At 51.2% G+C, this 26579-nt stretch overlaps 10 protein-coding genes across 10 annotated transcripts in view; 2 read left to right on the top strand and 8 right to left on the bottom strand.

The window, feature by feature from the left end:
• Positions 1–606: 606 nt before the first annotated feature.
• NEUTE1DRAFT_86177 (uncharacterized protein) lies at positions 607–2203 on the top strand (the record flags this gene model as incomplete). Its single annotated transcript, XM_009855161.1, has 4 exons — positions 607–1315; positions 1484–1593; positions 1657–1858; positions 1940–2203. 4 exons carry the CDS (start codon positions 607–609, stop codon positions 1993–1995), a joined length of 1077 nt encoding a protein of 358 aa, XP_009853463.1.
• Positions 2204–2224: 21 nt separating this feature from the next.
• On the bottom strand, positions 2225–2692 carry NEUTE1DRAFT_103073 (uncharacterized protein; the record flags this gene model as incomplete). The annotated part of the gene is made up of 1 exon (XM_009855160.1): positions 2225–2692. One exon carries the CDS (start codon positions 2690–2692, stop codon positions 2225–2227), a length of 468 nt encoding a protein of 155 aa, XP_009853462.1.
• Positions 2693–6664: 3972 nt separating this feature from the next.
• NEUTE1DRAFT_139912 (uncharacterized protein) lies at positions 6665–7240 on the bottom strand (the record flags this gene model as incomplete). Its single annotated transcript, XM_009855159.1, has 1 exon — positions 6665–7240. The coding sequence occupies one exon, from the start codon at positions 7238–7240 to the stop codon at positions 6665–6667; it is 576 nt and encodes a 191-aa protein (XP_009853461.1).
• Positions 7241–8074: 834 nt separating this feature from the next.
• NEUTE1DRAFT_67493 (uncharacterized protein) lies at positions 8075–9717 on the bottom strand (the record flags this gene model as incomplete). The annotated part of the gene is made up of 2 exons (XM_009855158.1): positions 8075–9551; positions 9602–9717. The coding sequence occupies 2 exons, from the start codon at positions 9655–9657 to the stop codon at positions 8225–8227; spliced, it is 1383 nt and encodes a 460-aa protein (XP_009853460.1).
• Positions 9718–9945: 228 nt separating this feature from the next.
• Positions 9946–10710, bottom strand: NEUTE1DRAFT_46494 (uncharacterized protein; the record flags this gene model as incomplete). The annotated part of the gene is made up of 1 exon (XM_009854431.1): positions 9946–10710. The coding sequence occupies one exon, from the start codon at positions 10708–10710 to the stop codon at positions 9946–9948; it is 765 nt and encodes a 254-aa protein (XP_009852733.1).
• Positions 10711–11056: 346 nt separating this feature from the next.
• NEUTE1DRAFT_67492 (uncharacterized protein) lies at positions 11057–11941 on the bottom strand (the record flags this gene model as incomplete). The annotated part of the gene is made up of 2 exons (XM_009855157.1): positions 11057–11630; positions 11693–11941. 2 exons carry the CDS (start codon positions 11939–11941, stop codon positions 11085–11087), a joined length of 795 nt encoding a protein of 264 aa, XP_009853459.1.
• Positions 11942–12786: 845 nt separating this feature from the next.
• NEUTE1DRAFT_124027 (uncharacterized protein) lies at positions 12787–14603 on the top strand (the record flags this gene model as incomplete). Its single annotated transcript, XM_009855156.1, has 2 exons — positions 12787–13974; positions 14044–14603. 2 exons carry the CDS (start codon positions 12787–12789, stop codon positions 14203–14205), a joined length of 1350 nt encoding a protein of 449 aa, XP_009853458.1.
• Positions 14604–14977: 374 nt separating this feature from the next.
• On the bottom strand, positions 14978–15223 carry NEUTE1DRAFT_48295 (uncharacterized protein; the record flags this gene model as incomplete). The annotated part of the gene is made up of 1 exon (XM_009854537.1): positions 14978–15223. The coding sequence occupies one exon, from the start codon at positions 15221–15223 to the stop codon at positions 14978–14980; it is 246 nt and encodes an 81-aa protein (XP_009852839.1).
• A 3339-nt stretch (positions 15224–18562) lies between these two features.
• Positions 18563–20767, bottom strand: NEUTE1DRAFT_124026 (uncharacterized protein; the record flags this gene model as incomplete). The annotated part of the gene is made up of 3 exons (XM_009855155.1): positions 18563–20028; positions 20092–20178; positions 20233–20767. 3 exons carry the CDS (start codon positions 20765–20767, stop codon positions 18563–18565), a joined length of 2088 nt encoding a protein of 695 aa, XP_009853457.1.
• Positions 20768–26350: 5583 nt separating this feature from the next.
• The window catches only part of NEUTE1DRAFT_103066 (uncharacterized protein), a gene marked incomplete at both ends in the record, with an annotated part of 1542 nt that continues 1313 nt past the window's right edge, over positions 26351–26579 (bottom strand). Inside the window, one exon of the mRNA XM_009855154.1 lies at positions 26351–26568. Within this exon, the coding sequence (XP_009853456.1) occupies positions 26351–26568 (218 nt within the window). The remainder of the gene's footprint in view (positions 26569–26579) is intronic.

The raw sequence follows: 26579 nt of genomic DNA, 5'->3' as shown, positions 1-26579 counted from the left end.
AGGCTTTGGCCCGGCAGCTGGAGCTTCCCCGTGGGTGGTCCGGCAGAATGAGTGGGGCCCCGTAAGAGGCCTAGCGGGCCACTACACTAGCACGAACGGGCGAACCGCTGGGTGCGCGAAGACGGGACAGCTGATGATGTTCTCCTTGTCCCTGTCGCTGCTGCCCTGTTACAACCTCACCTCCTCCACATAATTCAACCTCGGCCCAATTCTGACAACACCTAAATCTGGGGGATTGTCTTCCTAGAACTCCGCAACCCATCCTCGATAATATCTTCATCTCACATCCAACAGAGAAAAGGTTTATTCGAGTGGAATTCCAGAACCCCTTGTCCTTCAGCGCCCGTATTTGGCAAGTTAAGCGAGGCCCTCTGTGAAACAAAAGGGAATTAGGGAAACCGATCCAAGCTGAACAATTACTGGACATCTTCCCATACGCCAATCACCAAACATACCTAAGGTACCTAGTAAACGCCGTTTACCAGCCACCTGAGATATACCTACCTAGGTAACTTTATCTCAACCTCACCTCTTTTTCCCTTTCAATACAACACCTCCTTTCATTTCCTTCACCAAACAGGAACAGACACACCAAAAACCGCCAAAATGTTCCACCACACCCACGGCTACAAATCCCACTCCCTCCAACTGGAGCTTGTCCACCGCCCCACGGGCCCCATCATCCCCAGCCACACTTTCCGCGTGAGCGCCGTCCCGGCCCCCGTCCCTTCCGACCTCAACGAAGGCGACCTCCTCCTCGAGACTCTGTACATCTCGCTAGACCCCGCCATGCGCGGCTGGCTCGACGACGTACGCTCCTACGTGCCCCCCGTGCAAATCGGCGAAGTGATGCGCGCCTTTTGCATCTGCCGCGTCTTGGCCTCTCGCAGTCCCAAGGCCGCGGCGGGGGACATCGTCACGGCCATGAACGGGATCCGCGAGATTGGGATTCTCAGTGATAGGCATATTGAGAAGCCGGCGTTTTTGCCGCCCGGTGGAAAAACGACGGATCTCTTGGGTGTGCTGGGCATGACGGGGCTGACGGCGTATTTCGGCATGATGAAGATTGGGAATGTGAAACGGGGGGATACGGTGGTGGTGAGCGCGGCGGCCGGGGCGACGGGGTCGGTGGCGGTGCAGATTGCGAGGATTCAGGGCGCCAAGAGGGTGGTGGGCACGGCGGGCAGTGATGAGAAGTGTAGATGGTTGGTGGAGGAGGGAGGTGCGGATGTGGCGCTTAATTACAAAGATCCAGAGTTTCGGAGGAAGTTCAGGGAGGCGACGCCGGACTTTGTCGATGTTTATTTTGACAATGGTGAGTTTTCCACTTGGAGTGATGCGGGAGTGTCTGGTGTTTGTGGGGAAAAGGGGTTGGTCCATTTGGGTGGGAGTGGAGGACATGGCCATGGAATGGATGGATTTGACGAGATGGGCACGATAGGGACGATGTGTGAATACGGCTAACACGACATGATCAAAACAGTCGGCGGCGAGCAACTTAATATGGCGCTGGCTCGGGCCAACAGAGGCGCTCGGTTCGTCATGTGCGGTGGTATCAGTCAGTACAATGCCGAGCACAAGCAAGGGCCAAAGGTGGGTGGCTTTCATTTTCTCGGAACGATAAGCGCCATAGAGTGCTCTACTAACAAGTTCCAGAACATCAACAACGTCATCACCATGAGAATCAGAATGGAAGGATTCATCGTCTTCGACTACAAAGATGAGTACCCAACCGCTCTCGGTCAGCTCGCCCAGTGGCTGGCTGAAGGTAAGCTGAAGAGAAAGGAGACCATCCTCAAGGGAGGCGTCAGAGTCGCGGATGAAGGCATGGTTCAGCTTTATAAGGGTGGTAACATCGGTAAGTGCCACTTTCTCTCTTCAGGCTCTGGTTACCTATATGGATGTCCTTTTCACTGACTGCGGAATGTCCGAAACACAGGTAAATTATTAATCGAGGTCAAGAACCCCGACGAGGAGCGACAATCAAGGCTCTAGATGGTAACCTAGATCGTGGCGTGTTCGGTTGTAAAACTAATTAATGAAAGTACAGGCGGGGGTCCACTATTCAACAGCCATGTGTTCCTTTTTTCCATTGTGTATCAAGAGAAGTGTCAATCGTGTTTGGGCTCAGAAGCCTACCCCAGATAGTCGTGTTTATGTGTGGTAGTTACATGACGTCGACTCGAAATACCACCCAGCAGAGATTTCCTAGACCCTCGCCCCCTCATGTGTATGAATCGAAGTCCGAGCTTTCGTCCTCGCCGTCGTCAGAATACCCAGCAGTGTCACGCAGATCGCGCAAAGTTGCCTGGCTGGGCTGCCAGATAATCTTGAGCGTAGGGGTAGTCGCGGAATTGCTCAGAGAATCTCGGAACCGCCCCCAATTCCATGCCTCAAGCCGGACCCAATTCAAAGATCCATATTGGCCCGACCCCAGTTGAGTACGGTGCTTTACATAAAATACCAACTCACGGGGTCGGGCAAGAACCCCACATTTTTCGCACGCCATTACTTGAAGCTCTTCAAAGCTCTCAGGTCTCGGAATTCTGAAGATTCTGGTATCACGATACGGCCTATGAAGCCGTACCGAGATAAACCCCCTCTGCAATGGCGTCTGGTGACTGGCTCTGGAACTCCCATAACTTCCGAGTGCATACAGCGGAAGGCTGTGGGTGTTCGAATTGTCCGACATCGTTGGGGCGTCGAGGTTGACCGTGACTTATATTGGCAGTAGACGAGCACCTTGAGGTACTTCGTTGCTTGCTATGGTATGGAACATGGGTCAGAGTCCGATGTCATGGAGTGGTGGGAATTTTGAAGTATGCGTTTTACTCACGAGGTGTTGATGGAGGTATGTCGCCGCTGCTATTTCTGGCTCGGATCACGAGAACGGTACTCTTGCCTTGTAGTTTTGATTCGAGTTGGATGGTTTCGGCTGGAGTTTCTCTGGTGGAAGAACGAATTGATGATGGGAGTGGTGGTTGGAAGTGATGACCAGCAAGAAGGACTGAGGGGAGATTTATATCGAAAAGTTGGGCGAGCACCTTAGGACTCAACAGGCCATAATTACAGCGGACACCCGGTTGAGGTGCTCATTGCATTGCATTGTCGGGTTTTTATTTTATTTTTATATGGATGTCCGGAGGAAGCAATCCCACACTTCAACAAGGCACGGAGGTCGGGGTCGGGCATGATGAATATGATTTCATGCTTCCAGATGGCGATATTGAGGTGCACATGGCTCAACACGCTTCCATCCAGACATATGATGAGGGACAGATCACCAGATGGCCTTTGTAACAGTCGACGAGAGAGACGTCTGCATGGGAAAAATTTTTGATGTCCGTACGTACTCCTTTACCGGTGTGGCCGACCACAGACATGAAGCATCACTTTCGCTTGGAAGCCACGTACGCAAGTATCAAGGCAAAGAATTCCGAGGATCAACTTCGGCGGCACGCAATGGTCCTACGGGGATCCGAATCTCATGACAAATGCAAAGCTCACCATTGCGATAGTGCAGACCAAAATTACCTACCTGACGGTTGCTTCTTTGGGCTACTGGAAGGCATCATCATCCTCTGCGTCAAGGTCACTTGCAAAATCTGGGAATAGGCCGCATATCTAAGGATTCATCTGGAAAATACAGTGCAAGGACCAAGAGAAAATTTTACTACTCGGGATGTAGGCAATCTAGTCTGTGACCATCAGGGAAAAAAAAAAAAAAAAAAAAAAAAAAAGTTTCAAGTTGGTGGTGAGATAAAACCAATTTGAATGATATGAAAGGCATCACCACGAAAGTTGTTGGGTTGCTCCGAGGCAACTGGTAACAGTCCGACGGTCACTCGAGGGTTTCGTGTGATCAATGGCACCAACGGACATCAACTTCATATCTAATATTTATTCGGGCATATCAAACGCAGGAACCACTCAATGCATTGTTTCAGTGTATGTAGGTGCCTTGAATCTGCAAATTTTTTCCCATTTTGTTTCCCTCCAACAACATCACACACTGCAACTCCATTCGTCATCGTTCCTCCCTCTGTGCACTTTACTGGTAATGCGCATTACAGCCCACATGAAGCAGCTGCGTCGCCTGGCAAGGCAAACGCAAGGTAGGAGGAAGCACGTAATGCCTCGCCCTACTTAGTCATCGAGGGTTTCAACTTCTTTTCATCATCACCCAAAATGCAAACCAGCACCAGCACCAACACAGACATAAAACCACCGTGTCATCAACTGGGAAACTCACCACGGAGGGCAAAGACCCAAGGTAGAGCAAAGACCTGAGTAGAGGCAGGACACATCACCTGATCATTTTTATTGCAGGCATTGCTTGCTTCATCTCGCTGCTTATCGCTACTTGCCCGTACATACCTACCTCTACCGAAACCGGACACTTCTTCACGTTTTGGCCAGCAGACCTTCAGCCCGGAAACAACGGCTGGCTCGTGATCCGCAGATGGCTGGAGGCGAGCAAGGTTGGAACGATTGTGCAATCTAACGGGGCGTTCACTTTTCCTCTCCTGCGCAATCGTGTACGATTCCCAGGCGATCTCTCTTTTTTTTTATTTTCCATTTACACAGTACATGGAGATCTGATATCGACGAGATGGATGCCTTAATCAAGAAAGAATGCATTGTGATGCTGATCGTGTTCATAATTACTAGCAGATGCAGTACCGTTACTCCATGTGACGTCGGGAACTCCCAGTGGTAGTTAGTGACGGAACTAACATTATCAGACACCGACCAGAACTCCTTCTTCGGCCCGAGCCGACTCCCATTTCAGATTTACAGCACGAATCACCGTAGGTCGACAGAATTCTTGGGCGACCAAGGCTCAAGGCCGAGGCATATGACCTCAAGGAAATCAGCAGTCTGGTTGATGTACAGCCAAGCCATTTGTTTAAGTGTTGTCCGTGTAGTAATCTTAAGTAGTAGGGAAGGTCGTCAAGGCACTTTCCAGGAATGTATCCAGTTGTGCTCGTAGCAAGTCATCTACCTGTCCTCTGGGTCGGCTCAGGACTGAAAGAGTCTTGGTACAGGTAGTATCGTCAAGGTCCATGTCCACAAACGCACCTTGCTGGATTTGTGTGCTCATCACTCGACAAGAACTCGGTTTCCTTACAACCTAATGAGCTTGCCACAACGAACAACGACGAACAAAGTCATTTTTAGTATATCTATCTCAATGAAAATGACTTGTACCTAAGTAGATGTACCTCCATTATTTGTCTTTACCTAAGTCAGAGGATCTGGAAGCTACCGTGAAGCTGTTGCTCTACAATGTTCGTGCTTGTCATTTCGGCGCCGGCTAGACATAGGCAAGGTTGGTAACAACACACAGTACAGCTAACTAAAGGTATTCGAGTGCACGTTACCTGGTAGGTTCAACTGTCAGAGTGAAGGAAGAGTTGGGCCTGAGCTTACAAAAGGACAGTGATGAACTCGTGGCCCATCCCTTTTTTTTTTCTTTTTCTTTCTTTCTTTCTTTTTTTTTTTTTTTTTTTTTTTTTTTTTTGGGCTACATCTAACCCTGGGCAAGTTTTCGAAGTACTTGAGATCACAGAGCTGGAACCACATGCCTGTCCTGGACTCTCTTCCTTACCAGTATATGATTTAATTTGTTCACATGCCTCAAACCTTCTTCTTTGGGGAGGGCCACTATTAAGTGTTAAGGCAATTTCGTCGTGATTGTTGGGGAATGTGGACATGAAGCTAGGGGTAGATACCGCGTCAGAAGCTATTGCTTGGGACTTGGTCTGGTTGACATGCGATGGATGGCTGGCACTACCGTTGATGACAGGTGGACTGGGTAGACTTGCTGCTTCCCTTCGAATTTGGGGTGCCGCTGGAAATGCGAAGTCTGAGGGAAAGGGCAATCCGACATTTTGGTTCAGATGTGTTAAGTTAAACGGGCAGTAGTACATTGATGACATTACATAAGCGAGCAGAAGTGAAGTGAGAGATTCTTCTTCAAGTTCACAGTTTTAGTTGGACGCATAGTAAGGCACACTACCTGTTGGAAGGAATAAGACCAGTTCATCTTGATACAATTACCGAACTGATGAATGCAAGGTACAACACGGGTAAAATTGGTTGTCTACGGTATCATTCTTCTATGTTCCGTTTCATGTTCGGCATTTGATTTTCACATTGAAGCAGAGCAAGAATCAAGTTCATGTTGAGGGCAAAGAGCAAAATTGATTTCCGTTAACGCCAGTGTAAATGATGCTTCGCTCGATGTCTTGCAAACAACGCTTGTAGGATATCCCATCTGAAAAAACACCATTCCGTCCCAGATGCATCTCATTTCCCTCGCTGAAAGTCCTTTAAAGTCCCTAACGCCTGATATCCAATCATCAAACCCATGCCTGAAATGCTGTTGTTTTCCTCCTGATCCCCTCCAAGCCTGTCGTAACTCAGTTCGTCAAAAAGCACCCGTCAGGTTCAAACCCCCTCCGAGTCATACTCTTCTTTCATCATAGCCAATCCAAATCGCTACCAGCAAATCCTTCTCTCCATCATGACAATCCCTTCGATAACTTCCTCCTGCATTCCTCCTGTATGTTGAAGAGCACCCATCATCAGGTTCAAACCCCCTCCGAGTTAAGCTCCTACAATTCAACACACACAACCCAACAGCCCTGCTCTTCATCCTTTACCACCACCACTGAAATCCCTTCTCCTCCTCCGTCAACTCGAGCCATTCCACCGACAAAAACTTCTCTCCCCCCGGATATGCAGCTCCCCAAACCTGCACCTTCAAACCATATCCACCACCCAACCCCTCCTCCATCTTCTTGTGCCATCTGACCTTCTCAGGGTAATGGTTGCGGATCAGAAGCAATCTTTCGTTAAAGATCTCGAACTCGGGCTTCGTCATCTTGTCGATAAGGATGTCGACGATTTCTTCAGCTGAAAGCAGGCTGGCACGTGGCGCTTCGCGGTAGAGAATGTGCAGCTGTTCGTACCAGAACCGAAGGGCGTACACCTGCTGATCGTTGTAGAGGCGGTTCTTTTCGCGAATGAACTTGACAATGGCAGCAACTTCGTGCGGATCGTTGATGTTTTTGCGCATCTGCTGCTTGAGCGAGGCCATGGTTTCGGCTCTCATCATGGTGGTTTCGGCTCTCATCGTGTTGATGTCGCGCTCGTTCTCGAGCTTCTTGATGTTGTTGTTGTTGCGGTCAGTTTCGACCTTGTTGATGTTGTCGTTCTGATTGTAGTTCAACATGATGATTGTTGATCACAAAAAAAAAAGTCTTGAGACAACTTGAGGTAGGTAGGCTTGCGTAGAGGCTGCGCTGAATTTGTTGATCAGGCTTTGATGAACGATGTTCGAGATGAGCTGTTGAGCTGTTGTTCTGCAGTAATGATTGCAAGAAGAGTGGGTAGGCAAGCTGGTTGTCTGAATCAAGAGTGTGTGTGATGATGATGAGAAGAGAAGAAAAGGACCATGAAGAAGGGGCAGGGAGGAGTCTTTTATAATGTTGGAAAAGGCTCCCAGAAACTCCCAGTGCCCTTCACTACAACGTGTCCAATTCCATCCTGCAGCTGTTGTGATGTGAGTTTCTGAACCAATGTACCTGTGCTGAGGTGCAGTGAATGCGGCAGATGGTTGCCACCAAGGTTTCCGCTGCAGGAAATATCAGTGAATGCCCAGCTGATGACTGTTTACTGCGAGCATCTGTAGCCATATTGAGCAGCGCGAGTGAGTATTGAGACCACGTAAACAATGTGGCTGTAGATTGCAAGACGCTGGAGAACACAAAAGGTCTCACGCCGACTGGAACATTCGATATGACTGCACATGATTGGGAATAGGTATGTGTAGGTAGCGGTATATAGGCTCTACCGACAGATCCGAATGTATGTAGTCCTTAGAGGTTAGCTTTACCTACCGGAGATATACACATCACCGAAGGCTCCTCTTTAAAGGCAGGTATCTGGAGGAAAACAGGTTGCTGGCACCGACCGGCCAGATTCCAGAAGCGAAGCGAAGCAAAGATACTGTATCACTGCACCTAATGAGTCAACGGGATCAAACAAGCCTGGCTGGCAAGCTGGGCAAAAGGACAGATTGTGCATTAATCGACATACACACGTACGTACCATCATTGTTCTCAATCAAGAACGTTGCTTGAGCACAAGCACTTTTGCTACCCCGACTCCCTATCATAGAGGTACCGAGCCACACTCATGCAGGCACTCCCATCCCTCACTCCCCAACAGCACACAACCTCGCCCTAACCGGTACATTCTCCTCTCTCCCGACTTTCGGGAAACCCTTCAGCTTCTTGCCCACATCCTTGTTGAATATCAAACAATGCGTTGACCCTCCAAAGTGGAACGTGCCCAACTCATCTCCCTTCTCCACCCTCTGCCCCTCCTTGACCGTGATCTCGCACGAACTGACCTCGTCCATACCCACTCCAATAAACGCCATCAGCCCAATCTCCTTTGCCTCCGCCTCAATAAAGATTATGGCCCTCGTTGCCAGCGCCGTCAAGTATCCCTGGCTCACCGTGATTCCCTTCTGCAAAATCTCGTACTCACCTGCCCTGCCCGTCCTGTCCCCCGACAGCTCGTCCGACGCATCCTCGGCCGGGAAGAGGGGTACAGAGAAGTAGGTCCCGTCCTGGACAAACGCACGCTTGATAGTTCCCGACACGGGCGCGTGCCACCGGTGATACGAAAGCGGGGACAGAAAGGCTTGGTAGACGGTTCCGCCGGCGAAGTGCTCGCTGAGCGGGTCATGCGCGAGCATGTCCAGGACCGAGTACGGCTGGCCCTTGACCCAGAATTTGTCACGCAGGCGGACGTCGTTGGACAGAGCATAGGGTTTGGACTCGCACGCGTTGGCCACCACCAGATGATCCTCGGGCGAGGCGACGGGGCGGGCTTGGGGAACGAAGCGCCGGGTGAAGAAGTCGTCCCAGGATTTGTAGCCGTGTCGGGGCGCCGAGGGATCGCACTGGTACATTTCTTCGAACTTGTACGAGGTGCTGGCGGCGGCGTTGGCGACTTCCATCAGGTCTTTGTAGCTTACTTCGCCGAACCAGCCGGCGCGGTGGTCGCCGAGGACGGAGGCGGACTCCGGGGATGTGAGGTACTTGCCCCACTCGTTTAAGATCTTCTTGAGCATACGGTTCACGTCGGGATCTAGAAAGGCAGCGTGCCCGCTGGGTGTGGCGGAGGCGTAGTCAAACATGGCGGCAAGAGGGACACCAACCAGGCCGACGCCTGCTGCGGCAGCAGTCCACTCGGGTGCCCGGCCAAAGACGTGGTTTAGCACCTGGAGCATGTGCTTGTAGTCCCGGATTTGGCTTTGGCCTGTGACGTCTGTGTTGTAAGGGGGTTTGCGAGGGACTTCATCCCACATGGAGCAGAAGTACATGCGGATGCGGGTGTTGTTCTCGATAAGATCCTCGAACTCCTTGAGAACGGGAATCAGCTCTTGCTCGCCGACCTTGTCGACGTGTTTGACATGGTGGCCGAGCCAGTGTTGGACGATGCGGTGGTCTGCGGGCAGCCATGCTCCAGGCCTGACTTTGTTAGAAATCAGCTCATCATGTATGAAGACTTGTATGCTTACTTGTGCACCCGATACTCGTCCGGAATGTGGTGGTGGTCTCCGTGCTGGTAGACCATGTTGTCGACTTTGTAGGCGCTTGATTATTTTAGACGAATGTGATACTATGTCCTATTGCCGAGGCCTGTCCAGCCGGAACCATCACGATCATTTTATAGTTTCCCCAAAGGTCTTGACAAACAAAAACACAGCCAAAATTCCTGGGGCAGATGATGCAACAGCCCCAAAGTGGTGATGCGCGATAAACTGTTTCTTTGCAGGAGTTTCATCGTGTAGCCAATTCGAGATCGACAGATCATCCAAACTCCATAGGGTGCCGCGAGATCTGACAGATATTATTGACAGATCTATTCCACTTCCTTATTTTTGCTCCGGGTATAAGCCATGTGCACCCTCTTGTGGTCTTTCCGGTCTTTGTCATTGAGATGGTTGTAGAGCATACTGCATTCTTTGCAAACAATGAACTGGGGCCGGGGCTCACCAATTGCGAGGCTTAACGTGGTCTGCACCATTTCCTTCGCTGGGGCCTTGGCTGTGCGTTTCTTTTGGGTAACAAGCTGTGTCGAGATAGTTATTGCTGTCGAATCGGTCTCGGTTGTAGAAGCTGACGATGTGTTGATTGGTGTCCCATCTCTCGCTTCTGGCGTCTCGTCCCCACTTTCTTTCCTTTTTTTGCCTGCTTGATTATCGCCAGCGGCATCATCGTCAAAGGTCGGACGGGTCGTTAGTCTGCGGCGTTTTCTCTGTCCGGAGCCCGAGGGCGGTGGTGATGGAGGTGTCGATGTCAGCTCGTCGGAGGCAAGTGGTGCGGGTGTAGTCGCTTTACTGGTACTGGGTGCGGGTGTCTTGGGCTTTGCTTTGAAGAAAGACAGGATCGAGCCGGACTTGGGCGCGTTGGGTTTCGGGCAGCATTCGACAGACGGAGGAACGGTAGCAGCTAAATTGGGCGGCGGTAGCTGTGGTGCTGGCGTACCTTCGGGACTCAGCTGTCGCGGCGTCGAGGGTTTTGCGTCTTCTTTGGCGGCTGCGGCGGCAGACCGCCTCCCATATGTTCGAATCGGCTTTTTGCGTTGATGCGTGGTAGGACCCGTCTCGACTGCTTCTGCCGACATTGTCGACTTGATCGCCTTGTTTTTTTTCTTCGACTACTGCTGCGATTCTCGTGTCGATTGTCGAGGTCTGGGGAGAAGAATGGCAGCTATAAGTTACCTTGTGAAAGCTTCAGTTTGTTGTTTGTGTTTACTTTCAAAAGCGCCCCGCGTGAACTTTCCGTCTTCGCAGGGATTGGAATGGGTAAATTACACTGGACTGCGACGCGTTTGTTACGCGAGTTCACGCTGCCAAGCCATCCCTAAGCACAGCGCTCAATGACGTGGGGCTCAGCCACTTTGGATCCGCCAAAGTAAACAAACCCCCTGAATCCCGTCGTCTCTCCCATGCTCTCCACTAGGTGATGTAGGGATAAACTGAATCTATCAGTCTACATCTACTTTTTGCGTCTTCTAAGATTTGTGTCCTCGGCAGCAGGCTCCTTATCCTTAATGGCAATCAGCTTGTCTGCTGCCTCTTTGTCTTCCGGACCAACAACCCATGTCTGGACCACTTCCTTGACCTCCTTGAAAGTCTTATCCTTCTTCTTCGCCTGACCAAGATGCCACACGTATCCCGAGTACAGAGCAACTTCAGCAACACCTGCAATGATACTGCCTCCCATAGTGAGGAAGATTCTAGCCGGAGTGCTCCACCAACGCGCCAAGATCCAAAGAGTAGCTGCCACGCCTAGCATGGTGACCATGAAGTTGAAGATGAGCATTAGTTGGCGGTGCACCTCGTCATACGTCACATCATCATCGCCCATGTCTTCCTTTCGTGTAGGTCTGTTGGCTTCGGCGAATGCCCGAGCCATGCCCGTGCTTGAAGGGAATCGTTGCGAGAAGGTCTCCATGGGTGGAACGGGGTTGATCATGCGTTCATAGGCGCGTTCCTCCTCTTCACGGCGAAGTCTGGCCATCAATGCTTTGTATTCATCAGACTGTTTTGGGAATTAGCCATGCCTCCCCAGCTAGGTCAGTGATGTGAGTGATGTCCACTTACCGGCTCAGGCTTCGGCGGTGGTGGAGGCACATAAACCTTGGAACCTTTCAACAGTATCTCCAGGCTGTACTCATTATGGTTACCGGCTTTGAGTAGATTCCGCAAATCCATGATCTGGCCATGTGAGATGGGTGAACCAATATCGACATCGCTTAATGACGGCTCGCCATCTCGCTGTAGTTTACTTGGGCCATCTGGAACTCTTTGTAGAGCTTCCAAGATGGAAGAGGTCACTGTGAGGAGAACCATGATAGCGTAGTATGACTTGGGTGTGCAGATTGGTGATATTTATGTATGTTCTGATGTCAATGATGAAACGTCGCGCGGGAGCTGATGAGATAGATTCAGTGGAGTCGTCAGGTGCACCCAAACCCCGAAAACCCCGTTTCTCCAAATTCAGGTCCCTGTACCTGGAGCTCTCACAGAGCTCAGCTTGGATCGATTCAAGTCGAGCTTGTCTGAAAAGAGAAAGATCTGCACTATCAGCCTCAGATCATTCACAAAATTGCCCAGCTTCAGCCACGTGAAAGCCACAAAATATGGGACAAATGCCGCAATGCCAAGTCTTTGGACCTGCAGAGAGGGGCTTATCTGCTGAAAATGGAAGCTGAGGATGATCCGAGCGCCAAATTTTTGGAGGATGGAACTTTTCGGGATCGGAGGAAGAGGAGCAAGTCGCCGTTGTCACGGTAGTTGTGTAGTGTAAAGGTAAGCCGCACCCACCGGAGGGAAGACTGCTTACCCACCACCGTCCACCGACCGCCGACCACCACACCCACTTCGCCATCCGGATGGTTGGACTGAGCCTCCTCCGAATTCCATAGTGCCACCACACGACCACAGAAAAAGTCCATCTACTGCTCAACCCGTGACCCGTCACACCCGGCGACAAGCAGAGAGAGAGAGCTGTTTTTTTTTTATTTACTTTCACAACCAACTTCCTGCCACCACCCGATCGGTCCTCGACAACCCCACGACAGTCGCATCCCAGCTTCGGAATCACCCTTACATGCAAGAGACACTTGCCAGCTAAATAGTCAACAGTCAATTGGTCCTTCTCGGCAAGAAGGACGTGCGCGGGAAACACGGGAATCATGCAGCTCCGGACGGGAGCGGCTTCGGTGGTTCGGACCGGTCTTGGTCTTACACAGTCGAGATGTGCCGTACAAAGCCTTACAGTAGTGCCCCTCGAGCGGAGGATACGGCAGTCCAAGGCCCTCTACCACAACACCAAGAAGAACGACTCGGCATGGGCTGCTGCTGTCTCGGTGGCCGGCAACATTGTCAACAATGCCGTGACCAAGGCCATCAAGGGCACCGACGGTCTGCCCACCATTGACCCTCTCCGTCTTGTCGCCGGCGAGATGAAGTTCCTAACAGGCAACATCCGCAAGCTCCTGGGTTCTGGCCACCCCTCGCTCGACCGCGCCGCCAAGTACTACACACAGGCCGAGGGCAAGCATGTGCGCCCATTAATCGTCCTCCTCATGTCTCGTGCCACCGCTTTGTGTCCCAAGGCTCCTCAAAGGCAACAATCGACTCTCCAGGCCTCGGCCGCCATTGATACCTCAATCTCGCCTCTCAACATCCTCTCCGACTTCAACCCTTCTGACGCCACTCCCGTCTCCATTCCCGCAGATACCGACATCCTCCCTTCCCAGCGACGACTTGCCGAGATCACCGAGCTGATCCATACCGCCTCCCTTCTTCACGACGATGTCATCGATCACTCCGAGTCCCGCCGCGGCGCTCCCTCCGCCAACCTCGAATTCGGAAACAAGATGGCCGTCCTGGCTGGTGACTTCCTTCTCGGCAGAGCCTCCGTCGCCCTTGCCCGCCTTCGCCACGCCGAAGTTGTCGAGCTTCTTGCTACCGTCATTGCCAACCTTGTCGAGGGCGAGTTCATGCAGCTCAAGAACACGGCTCGCGACGAAAAGAACCCCAAATGGTCCGAGGAGACTCTCACCTACTACCTCCAAAAGACCTACCTCAAGACCGCTTCCCTGATCAGCAAGAGCTGTCGCGCGTCTGCGCTGCTGGGCGGCGCTGATGCGGCGACGGTGGATGCTGCCTACTTGTATGGCAAGAACCTCGGCTTGGCCTTCCAGCTGGTCGACGACATGCTGGACTACACTCGTAGCGAGAAAGAGTTGGGCAAGCCTGCCGGTGCTGATCTTGAGCTGGGCTTGGCGACTGCTCCTCTACTGTTTGCCTGGAAGACGATGCCGGAGCTTGGTCCGTTGGTTGGCAGGAAATTCGAGAAGGAGGGTGATGCTGCTAGGGTATGTTTCTCCTGCTCTGCTAGCTGTTCGATCTCACACACACACAAATGCTAACATCGTTATGAACAGGCAAGAGAGTTGGTTCTCCAGAGTAACGGCATCGAGCAGACCCGTGCTCTCGCCCAGGATTACGCCGAAAAGGCCATCGAGGCCATCAGCGGGTTCCCAGACAGCGAAGCCAAGGATGGCCTAATAGAAATGGCCGTCAAGACGCTAAAGCGCAACAAGTAAAGCACCACCGAAAAGCAAACAAGAAAAAGGGCGATCAGCGGTTATTGTAACACCTCCTGAACGATACAAAAATCAGATGACAAATGCATACATGTGCTACTATGTAGTAGCCCCTGGGTAGAGTGGCAAAAGAGTCGAGATCAAGCATAGAGTAGAGGTAGGTAGCCACATAGGTATGTTTGGCTACGGATGTACAGCAACAAATATGTGGCTACGAGTGTACAAGCACAAGGGGAAAAAAGGGAAAACGGGAAAGACAAAAAGGGGCCGACATGACTACCACAGCTAAAGCAGAAGGCTTTTTTTTTTGTGGACGTGGATGTGGTTTTGGGCGGACGACACATACACGGCATACATACATGTACTATCATCATCATCATCTTCTATGATTTTCTAAGGGCGCATTTGCGGGAGCAATGGGAAAGATGAATGGGATTGTTGTAAGAAGGAACCTTTGATTCAGCTCAATACCATGAGGGTTTTCAAGGCACTTGACTATCAGGTTTGACGTGTGAACTTGATATGGGTCGCATTTCAGTTGGGGATCTGCAACAGTCGATTTTATGGCGATGTACATTAGCATGAGATCCACAGACTCATGCTCGTGGTAGTGGCTAACCATTCCCCCCCTTCCATATCCTCCATCACCCACGTTCGATTCGAACCCCATCTTCCTTCTCTTTTCTACCAAGAGGTATCCTGCCCACTACAACTTCTCTTTTTTACCACAGCTTCAATATCCTTTCCTCTACCCCCGATCACGCCTCAACCACTACTCCGCCTCTGAGGTGTGGTTGTCTGAATCCTCGGTGCCTGCGCCGGCGCCGCTGGGCGGAGGAGTGGTAGGAGGACTGATGTAAGGCTGGTTGGTGGTGGGAGGACTATTGGATGGCTGGATAACGGGAGTCATCGTGATGATGACGCTTCCGGTGGCGGTTTCGGTCATGGTGACATGGTAGCTCGATGCAATGTTGTTTGGGGTTATGGAGATGGTGAATACGGGCTGATTGGCGCTCATTGTGATGGTTTCTTTGGTGCTTTTGTAGGTAGCACTATGTACCAAGTACCCAAGCGGTTGTGGTGGTGGTAGGTACCTTGGGGTAGGGAGGAGGACTGTGGAAAGTTTGTTAGGTTTATATATAGAGGTATCTAGGGGTATGTAATGTAGGTGGTGAGGGACGAAGACTGGATAATCGATTTCGTAGGTAAGAAGAGAGAAGGAGGTGGGCATGTTTTTTGTACTTGCCTGGCGTTTTGCGGGTTGAATCAGGTGTCGCTCACCTCTATAGATATTCTGGGTAATGGTAGGAGTTTGATATTGTCGTTGAAGATTGCTGTTACTGATGTCGGTATGGGTGTTTTCCGGTTAAAGGCTGTCAGTGATGGCTGATCATTTGTCAACTCTGCAAGATTGGTGACAGATGGGTCAGAAGGTGAGTTATTTGGTCGAAGTTGGAGTTTCTGCTGATTAAGATGATGATGGTGATGATGATGATGGGAGAAAGAGTAAAACTGCATCAGAGAAATGGAGAGGGAGGGATCTTATACTCGGGTCAAACAGCAATTTCCGCTACCGGGGCGAAACTAAGGTTATGGTCAGGTTCAAACACGACCCTTCACCATCCTGTATATGAGCCAGGTTTGAACAAGACTTTTAACCACCCGTCATTGGACCATTTAGTCTTTCTTGTTCGAGGACCGTGTTGGGTGAATGTCAAGACACCTAGAGGTACTGTTACCAATACATCGTGGGGTACCAGAACCCGCCCGCTGGTTAGACCCGTCACAGCCTCCCTTCATGTTGATATCCAGAACCAAACCTTGGTCCGAAATCCTCCTCCTTGGGTGTAATGTAGAAACCTGACATGAAAGTTCCGCCCGTCATTTCTCTGTGGCTACCTACCCCTTCCCTACCATCATCGTCATCTTGATCGTTAGGAATATTTTGACCATAACCTGCTTCGGCCGAACAACAAAATCCCTGACCTCTCTCTACCATCACCTGTTCTGTAGTCATGAGGTTGACTATCACCCATCACTAACGGCCTACAATCGGAAAACAACGATACCTACATACAGCATCAACCATGACATGACAACGCTAGCAAAGACAAAGTTAGCAACAAGACAAACTATATCAACAGCAATACCATCAGCCGGTCAAGCAGTAACTAAACAATGACAAACACTACCTACAAATTGGTCGCCCCTGATCAGAAGCACGGCCAGGAGATACTGTACCGCCTCCGACGCTACACCAAACAAGGTCGGCACCGTCAACATAGCTCACCAGATGGCCAAGGAGGATAAGATTGAGAATGTAAAGTGGAAGAGGTGCTCCAACCACCCGCACGTGAAGTGAGTGAAATAGGACTCAGAACATGTCATTGGAGATGGATGGGGACTGGAATGGCGGTTGAGACCGTTCACCTGGTGGATTAGTGACGGATGCGAGACGTCAGTGTTCCGCTTTGGAGTTGAATGTTGTAGCGAGAAGTACTGTAGTCAGGAGTTGAGGAAGGGACGATGTTTGGTTAAGAGCCCTGGAAGTGGTCAGTAAAGTTAGGTAGCTAGAGGTACTTGGCTGTTCGGCTGCCCAAAGGAGGCACACCCAAACTGCTTCTAGCACCTTCCCTCTTCATAGGTGCCATTACCATCACCGAGTGCTACTACCGCTCTTTGCCCAGTTCCCCTTCTAACTTCCCCCCTCCCCTCCCAGATTACCGCATTCCAACTCTCATACTTCCACGACAGGCAAATAGGCCATGCTGACATTTCTCACCAGACGCGGGCCGTTAAGCTGACGATAACGCAGGTGCTTGAGAACCCCAGGACCCCAGCATGTTTGGCCCATGCAAAGAGATGGGTCGGCGTAGTCTGCAGTGGTGATAGGGTGGATGTAGAGGCACCAATCTGATATGTTTCTGTTCCCGTTACTGGCGAGTATCGTTGGTGAACATGAACAATGGCTTCCAGATACAACATGCCACTTGTCCCTGACACCCAGTAGCAGCCTGGGCAGCTGTGATGAAGAGGACGACAAGTGGTACAGGTATATGTGTAGCGCATGTTATCAGAAAGTTTATATTCATTATACATATAGAGAGATACCGCCGGCGGAAATGGCGATGCGGTTGTGTGTGAGGTGTCATGGCGTTGTTTGGGAGGGAAGATGGAGGTCAACCTGGTGTAATAAAAGAGAGGACGACTGAGTAAACAGCGCAACTTACAGATACCAACAGTTTCCAAGATGGGGGTTTTGGCCAACCGTTTGTATCGGCACGTCAGCGAAAGCTAGGTGGAGAGTTTTAACACGCATCCCTCAAATGGTATGCTTGGTAGGCCTCTTGAGCCACCCATCTTGTTGCCTTCAATCGGGGTATAGGTGAACACACATCACCGTGATCCAAGGCGTTTCCAATAGTTTGAGGACCAGGCAGTGGCAAGAAACAACGCGTTCACGAGTAGAGAAGAAATCAGTATTGATCCAACGAGAGAAGACCATCATTTGATTCATTTCGTGTCACGATATTGCGACGTGACGCATCTCAAGTCAGCGAGTGATTCCCATCTTGTGCCCATGCACATGCCAATCCCCAAATGGGGCCCCTTCCTCTGCAAATATTCCTTATAACACCTTTCCCGTAACGCTTCAAAAATGTACCAGCGAGCGTAGATATCCAAGAAACGAAAAACCCCCGTGGCACCCGCCACTCGACCATGGCCAAATGTTTTTTAAAAAGTCAAATCCTAACGAGAGAACGCCATTCCGATATGTCTCTTGACCACATTTTCCCCTATGCTCTTTGACCCCACCCCCTTACCACAAAGCCCCTATGATCCGATGCACCTGTACCTTGAGCCAAATCAAACTCCTAACCGTCTTCCGTTGTCTCTTCTTTACCCCGCGTCCCCCCAAATGCTTTTTTTGGATGTAGTTAAGCGCATGCTTCGATTTCCTGATCCGACCAAGTTTCGCCCTCGCCCTTGGGTACATGTTGATATTTCCTTTACAACACCTTTCCATGCCATCTTTCTGAAGTACCAAATCGCCATGAATGAGAAATATGATGTTAGAAGCCAAAAAAATGCCCGGTTCACTCCACGCTTAAGCGAATGACAGAAGGAAAATACATGACCCAGTATCCTATGTTCCGTAACACCACCCGACATGATAGAAGAGGATATAGTGCGATGAAAAACGAAATGAAAAACAGAAAAACATGCGATAAAAATAAGCACGACCTCAAAGAAATCAAGCGGCATGTAGTTTGTTAGTACATGGGAAGGTGATCTTAGCAGTCTTGCTGCCTGAACCACGAGTCTTGAAATCCAACTCACGTACGACCCAAGGGGTTTAAGCAGGAATGAAATCCAGACCCAACCCCTGAGCAATACGAGGCCAGTCCCATACTGCGGCCCAATCACCACTCTCCATAAGCTGCCACACATGCTCCAGAACTTCCAAGGCGCGGTCAGCGTTTCTAAGACCAGTGTATCCCTTGACAGTTTTTACAGCAGCCCGAACCCGATCCCGGTGGGTAGGCGTGAAGCATGCCGTACCGATGATAAAGCATGGGAGGAGGAGCAGGGTTTGGCATGGGTCGCTAGGCTTGAAAGATTTCATGATGCCTAAAGACTCCTCAACAGCCACGGTAACCCGTGGGTCGTGCTGGAGTGGCTTGCGAGATGGTGGCGGCGACTCGGCTCGCAAAGATGAAGTGGTGCTAAGGAGAGGGACGGAGCCCATTCCATAATCTGAACCCTCCAACTTGGGCGACGAAGTGCAGCTTGGTGATGCCGACATAGGCGGCGTAGTAACACCAGGCACAGCGGATCGACTATGGTTGGCATTGGACAGGGGAGACAACCGGAGATCCGATGACTTTGTTGGAGGCAAAGGAGCCGAAGGAGACGGCGGGTAGACGGTCCGAACAAGGTAGATCCACATCATGTGCTTGTACAGGAGTCCTACTCGGTCACGATGGTCTCCTTGAGGCCAGTGAGGGGTCCAGTCCTTGATAGCTGCATCGATCTCAGCCGCCCGATAGAGGCTGACATAGTCAACCACTGGATCGACTTGAGTGACAATATTGTGCCGAATGGTGTTTCGAATCATGGTAATTTGAGGAAGGTACTCCAAGAGTCCATCGGCAACACCAATGAGCCGGGGGGGATAGATAGCTGGTGTGTAGTTGGCATCGTTGGGAATCGCACGGTGGTGAAGAGTTGAAACGGAATGAATCAACTCATCAGCAAAGATATGGTACTGGAAAAACTCGGCGATGAACGAGAAAAAAGCCGAGTCCTCTGGCGGCGAGCTTGAAATGAGACTCTTGTATGCCGAAAGATGGAGCCGGTGCTCACCACGCGGGTTGCCCTCAGCCAATGCCTCGAGGAGGAAGCAAAGCATCTGGCCGTAACGGGCAGACACGCGGAGTTTGTCTTGAGGGTTCATTGCATCGCTGACTTCCACGTCCTCATAGAACTTTTGCCTGGCTTGATCGTGATGATACAGAGACCGTTCGTGGAGCTTGTGGGCAGATGTCGATCGGTTGTTCTTGAGGATATTGAGACCGTAAGGTGTATCATAGTCGATATGTTTGCTGGCCAACGAAAGGATGGAGTGCATGAGGCCTTGATGCTTGACTGCAATTGGCACCATCATGTCCTTGAAGGCATTCTTGTGTTCTCCCTCAACGGTCAACACCGTGCTGAGATGCTCGTTATAATGCTTCCAGAAGATCCTATCTTCGACCGTCTCGAGCCCGTGGAACAGTGGCTGCATGGTAATGGACGGCAAACTGTGGGACTTGAGGCGTTCTGCATGCATGGGCATGTTAGACTGTCCTACCACGGGTGTATTCCCAAGGCTGCTGTGCTTACCCTCCTCGGCCCTCTCTCTGCCACTCTTCCAGATCTGTTTCTCGGGGTAACCTTCACAAACCACGGCATTCTTTTCACAGTTCATGCCTATACGGGTTTTAGAACAGAACGACAGCCGATTGGGGTTGAAGTTGCACTTACACCGTGGCTTTGCCTCGTCACACTTCTTCTTGCGCTTCCGACAAGTGAGGCAGCCTGTCTTGGATCGGCCCTTTGTGATCTTGTTCGCAAGGACAGGAGGCGCAATTGGATGCTTGCGGGGCCGACCTCGGGGCCGCTTCGCCTTTGGCTGATCTAGCATCGAACCGTCGCTGTTTGGAAGTGCATTTGCAGGAGCTTCTTTGATATGGTCCATGCAAAAGTCGTCATCGTCCAATGGCTCCATTTTTGGCAACGGCAGCATGTTGTCGTCCGAGTCCGGGTCCCACGACAACTCATAATGGTGGCCGTGGCCATGGCCAGAACTGCCATGGTGACTGTCGAGTGCCATTTCCCAATTCTCCATAGAAGAGAGAGAAGCCGCCGACTGGGTCAATTCAGGCGAGGCAGAGGCAGAAGCGGAGGAGGAAGAGCAACAAGAATTGCCTGAAAGATCCGTGCCATGATAGGACGCGTCCATGCCATTGCTGATGGGTGAAAGCTGGCCAGTCTGAGCAAAGCTCATGGCCGAAGACATTGAGGCAGAAGTTGAGGTTGACGAAAGTGAGGTGAACCAGGACGATGATTGGGGAAGACCCTGAATATCATCCGAATCCATGCTGTGGCTATCCGACCAGGCAAGGTCTCCGTCGTCCGACGCGGCAGGAAGTGAAGAGTCCATAACCCGTCACTAACGAGACCATACCAAAAGGGTGAAAACAAGGGTGCTTGGAGGGAGGGAGGCGCCCCTAATGCTTTAAACTGTTGCTCAAGGCGGATTGGGCAAAACAAGGCTGGCCGATGGGCGGGCAGCCAAGAAAGGCCGAGATGAGGTGTGGAAGGTGTGTGAGGGGGGCTGAAGTCACAAAGTAGAGACCTTGTGGCACTAGTCAGCCTGGCCTTGAGCAAAATGGTCGATCACTACACTGTCCAGGACTATTCTGTGAAATGGGGAAGGTCATGCATACAGCTTTGGCGTATCTCTACACAGTCGGAAGTCGAGAATTGTGGAGAAAAGATGAAGAACTCGAAGGCGTTTAGCCGTCAAGGAGGGGAATGGGGAGACACTTCGGACCGGCGAGGAACAGTAAATGGTGTAGATCAACGGCAGCGGGACGATCTTGTCCTGTCCTTCATACGTGTTGGTCCTTTGCAAAAGAAAAGGTCAGAGGTAGAGGTAATAAGATGAGGCTAGAGGACGGTGAGGACGACGAGTAGGAGGGAGGGAATTCGTCTCGATCTGTCGACAAGGGTCTTTGAGATGTGTGTGACTGGTGATGAGAGACACTGGGGACATGAAGGAACAGGGGGAGGCAAAAATTTGGTGGAGAGAGGGACGTCCTTATTTGCTTCCGATTCGACTTGTCTTGTTGTGCTGCAATGAACTTGACGGATCGGGGTGGGTGTGGACAGATGGGGTTGTTTATCACCCACCACCACCTCCTTCTCGTTAACCCAGCCGAAGAGACCCATGTCTGCTTTTTTTTTCCAGTCTGCCATTTGTGCAACCTGACCATCCGTCGTCCTAACCTAATCTCTGGGGAAGCTGTGAGTACACTACGGGTGAGAAGCGTAGCACTCGGCTTCTCCACAGTCTGGCGGGCTTTCCCTGTAGAGGCTATTTCTTTGATAGGTGTCCGACTTGGAGCACTTCAGCCTCAGAGTCCAAGCCAAGCAACGAGATACTGAAGGCGGATATCCGCTAAGGTACCTCCAAGCAGGCAGCAGAGAAAAGGGAGATAAAAAAAAAAAGACAGATGGCCATGTGAGCCATGCCTACCTCTAGGTACACTAGTCAGCTCTAGTGCCATCTTGATCTTGGATAGCTTCCATGCTTTCGTCTATGTTTTAGATCGCTTCGTGGACTTGGTAACGTAGTATGAGTGGAGGAGGACGCAGAAATGGGACGATTGATTGACGCTGCGTCGATGCCAAGATGGGATCGGGATGTTGGGTGCCGGTGGTGGTTGAAGATGGTACATGTCCGTACTTTAGTGTGGATGGAGGATTGGGAGATCGGGATAGAGAGAGGGGGGGTTGGAGGGACTGAGTGTGAGGATGGGGGAATGGAACGAAGCCAAGAAGGCCAGCATGGTGAAATCGATCTTACCTTGCTTACCTAGGACGGGAGTTTTTTCCAGTGGCTGCCCCTGGTGTATCACACGGGCTTTCCTGTTCAGGAACCTCCAGCTAACCAGCTAACGGAAGTGGTAGATCGTGCCTGCCTCTAGTCTAGTGGTGTTCTTGCTCTCATCGCAGACTCCAGTCGCAGTACAGCGAGAGTGGGAGTGCGACAGCTGGAAGCAACCCAACAGGAAACAACAAAGGGCAACTGCGATAGATTCGTCGTTGACCGCACGACGAGAAGTGATGCGAAAGGCAAGGAAGGACCCTCTCACGCGTGCAAAAGTGCTGCCACTTCCACATTTGCGATATGCGAACGTGCATGAAGGAAGTGAGTGTCGAGGTATCCTGCGGGCGCTAGCGAGGTCGGTACGTACCCCAGAACTTGACACTTTTTCGCTTTTTGGGCTGATCACTGCAGAGTCGCCGACAGTGTTTTGTGCCGATTTCCTTTGAACTTCCTTGGCCCAAGCCTTGTCGGCGGGGATTGTCGCTCTGAGCAGAGTGAGAGAGAGAGAGAGAGCTGGCGGAAAGCACGAGAGCTCCAGCTGAGATACGACGCACGCAGTTGCCATCGATTGGATCCATGTAACCGTGACCTCTCGCTACACCGGACGTTGTCCTTGAAGCCGAGAGAGATGGAGCGCTGCCCGAGAGTGAGGTTGTTTGCGGGAGAGAAATCTCTTCATCGACTTTGGTCGGATATGCAAGATACGTGCAAGGCGCAAGTGCCCGATGCTACTCTCTCCTACATGTCAACTCTCGCTCTTTTCCAATCATTGTGGATGATGGACATCTTGAGAAGCTTCAACGTTGGTACGTTTTCGGCGGTTTACATTCAAGACATTATTATGATGGATCTCAAGCGAGTTCCACTTGTTAGAGACTTCAGTTCCCTTCCACTTGTGTACCCGACATGCCCCGCTATAAAAGGGCACTGCAAAGCACAAGCCAGCGATCACATGTTATGATTGGCTTGAACACGACGCAGAGACCCTTGCTGCTTTTCGACAAACTCCTCTCCTCCATGGCGTCTGCACATGGGCTTCCGACAGCGACGTCAACACACCGCAGAAAAAGTTGCGCCGCAATAAGTTCCATCGTCAACTTGATCAAACGGCGGTTAGTTTTTGCTTTGGGATGAAGGATACTCGGCAACGAGATCAACGTCCAAGACAGCCCCGGGCCCCACTCTGTTTCCAAGTCCTTCATGTCATTGCGATGGTGATGGAGAAACCTGGACGGTGGAGAAAGGATAGACAAAAGATGGGCATGTCAATGGCAGCCATGCGCCCTCGTCACTCGCCAACTCAACCCGTATCTGGCCTTCTTCCGTCATTACGGGGGGGTCAGGGTCTCGGAAAAGACGACAAGGGGTCATTAGACAAGCTCGAGTCAGCAACGGGGATGGGGATGGGGCCGAAATACATAGCTCCCAAGGGACCTCGCGAGCAAGGATCCGAGACGGTTATGGGCAGGCTATATCAAAGTTTGTACTACATGTCCAAGCCCCCTTCACGATCGCAGCCATGCGCCGCCGGCGTCTAAGAGACCGCCAAGCTTACAGGACTCCGAAGAGCTTTCTCTCTGGATGTCAGTTGGTACCCAAGTTCTGCCGAAATTGTACTGATGGTTCTCAATATGTGATCAATCACTAGGAGCCATGAATACTGACCTTGCGACTTCTCTCTCCTTCAAGCGTCAAAGACCTGATTCTGCATCTCGGTGATCATGACCGTTCACAAGACTCTTTTTCCCGAGAGGGTCTCAAGAGAGGAAGTCGGGAAAAACTTTGGCAAGGATGGCACCACACTAGCGCCAAAGGTAGGCGGACCCAATTCACGACTACACTACTACAGCCGGAGGACGCAAAGAACCAAGTCGGACCGCTCTTATTGGCATTACACAAGAATATCTGCACGAGGATTCCATGTGCCATGATATCATGACAGCTTGCTATCCCACGCACCGCCTTTTAAGCCTGGGGCCAATGGGCCCTTGATGCATATGCATTGAGCACCTGTCTGCGCAGCAGGAAACGGCGCTGTTTCGACACTGCAACAATGACCGATGGGCCGGGAAAACAACCGGACGACTGTCCTGTCCTGGCCGATGCCGACGGGACCGGTATGAGATCGGACTCATCCCCATCTATCCGGGTCCCCCCAAAACTACAATCACATCCAGTCTAATGTAGGCAGTATAACGTGATCATCTTGACCCCATCTCTCTGAAACACAAGCTGACAATCGCAAATTCACCGTGGGACTCGCTAGCTCTGAGACATGGAGTAATAATACACAGATAGCGTAAACCTTTACTCATCTTGGCAACCAGATAGACCGTCAGCAGCATCTTGTGATGATAGCATCCAAACGCTATGCTCATTCGGTCGACAGCCGTCTTCCAACATGGTGGTGAGTTGCAATGGGTCTTGGACAAGGGAGCAAATCTGTCAGATACCAGCTATCCGGACTTTCAGTCCTCGACATGCTCGATCTTGCTGTCGGTGACTGCATGTCTACATGTTGTATCACCACCTTTTTGGGACTGTTGCACAGAGACAAGTCCTGGACGCAGCCAGACACGCGGGAACAGATGAACACTGCAGTGTCTCGCGTCAGGTAGATATGCCACACGTGCAGAGGAAGAACAAGCCCTTTGATCTTGCGCCGTGGCTGTTGGGCACTTACACATTGCGGGGGGGGGGGGGGAACTTTTGTTGGTTTCATAGTAGTGTTTCCTTTCTGGTTGAGGCGGCCCATCGCAACCCGATCAAGTCTCAGGTCATCGCAGTCACCACGTTTTTTTGCATTGTTTACAACCAGAAAAGAAGGAACAAGAATCAAAGTGTGGGTATGCGACATGGCAATGCTCGTGATTAGGGTCCAAACTCGCAAACTCGGAGATGGAATTTGCACTCATACCACGCTACGCTAGCGCCAGCAGCAGCAGTAGTTACCCCTCACTGCTTTATCTTCGTTCGTTGCACTAGTAAAATCAACACCACCACTGCAGCCAGCTCTTGGCATAATAGCCCCAGGTAGAGTTACACCGACTGTCTCGCGAGGTACCGGCTACCTGTCGTGGCACCTTCGTGCACCTTCGGCTGAACAAGTCCTTCTACTTGCAGCAGGTAAGCACCCATCTCGGCGTGGGGCCGGCGATGTTGTGCGCCCAAGTGGCAGGTGCGACTCCCCCTGCCCATTCTCTGACATCCATCCACATCCGCCGTCCACCACATCACCGGCATTGTCTGATCAGGTTGCGTCATCCTCAACCTATTGAAAAATTTCCCGCTGTTCAGCAATGGAGATGCCAACTGAACTGAATGGTGCCAATAGGGAGATGTGGAAGGAGCACCATGGATGTTGCTCAGCCTCCTCTTCTCTTCAATTGTCAGGTATGCCTTGTTCCCCCTCCTCCAACCTGAACTCACCGCCTTCATGCCAACATGACCGCACCACACCACCCGCCAAGAACATGATCTCTCGCAACATCCAAATAAGGCCACCCGCTGCACCACCACGTCTACGAAGCTTTCCCGTAATCGAGCGCACCGCAGCTCTTCGCGGCATATGCTGGACCAAAAACTCCGGGAGCGAGCCGCACATGAAGAGCACGGCAAGGGCCTTTTTTTTTTTACGGCCCAGCCTATCTCAAGACTATACTGGATTCGACTCGCTTACTATAGCACTTATAGCCCACTCTGAGCCCCGCGTGTATCAACTGAACTGCCAAGTCGCTGGGTCGGGAGCAAATTCCGTCATGGACTTGAGTCTGTAGAGTACGTAGCATTCTGCATCCCGTCTTGATGATGGCATCCCTGTTACATACAGGCAGTTACACTACACAGAGCTCAACCTCACGAGAAACCGACTGGACGGAGACACGTCGGCACATATTTGGTCCGCTCATGAGATGTTTCCGCAACGGCTCCGTCCTTGCCTTTTCCCCTCTCTCCAATTCAAGACACATCCAGCCATGGTTTCGAGGCTCACTCCCCATCCCGTCTGCACTTTTTCCATATGGTAGTTCCAAGGGTCATCACGTGGCCTGTGGTCCTTCGACGGACCTCGCTGCTCCAGAGACATGCTGCGCTACCATTGACCATTTTGGTGTGCATGATGGCGCGCATGTTCTTGACGCACACTATCTGGTCAAACATGACATCTCGACCCTTCCCTTTGTTCCTCGTTTCCATGCTCTCTCTCCCTTCACCGTTC

This window comes from Neurospora tetrasperma (assembly GCF_000213175.1).
Source record: "Neurospora tetrasperma FGSC 2508 unplaced genomic scaffold NEUTE1scaffold_5, whole genome shotgun sequence".
Taxonomy (NCBI): domain Eukaryota; kingdom Fungi; phylum Ascomycota; class Sordariomycetes; order Sordariales; family Sordariaceae; genus Neurospora; species Neurospora tetrasperma.
Note: the sequence above shows the minus strand (reverse complement) of the source record. Positions and strands in the feature narration are given on the sequence as shown.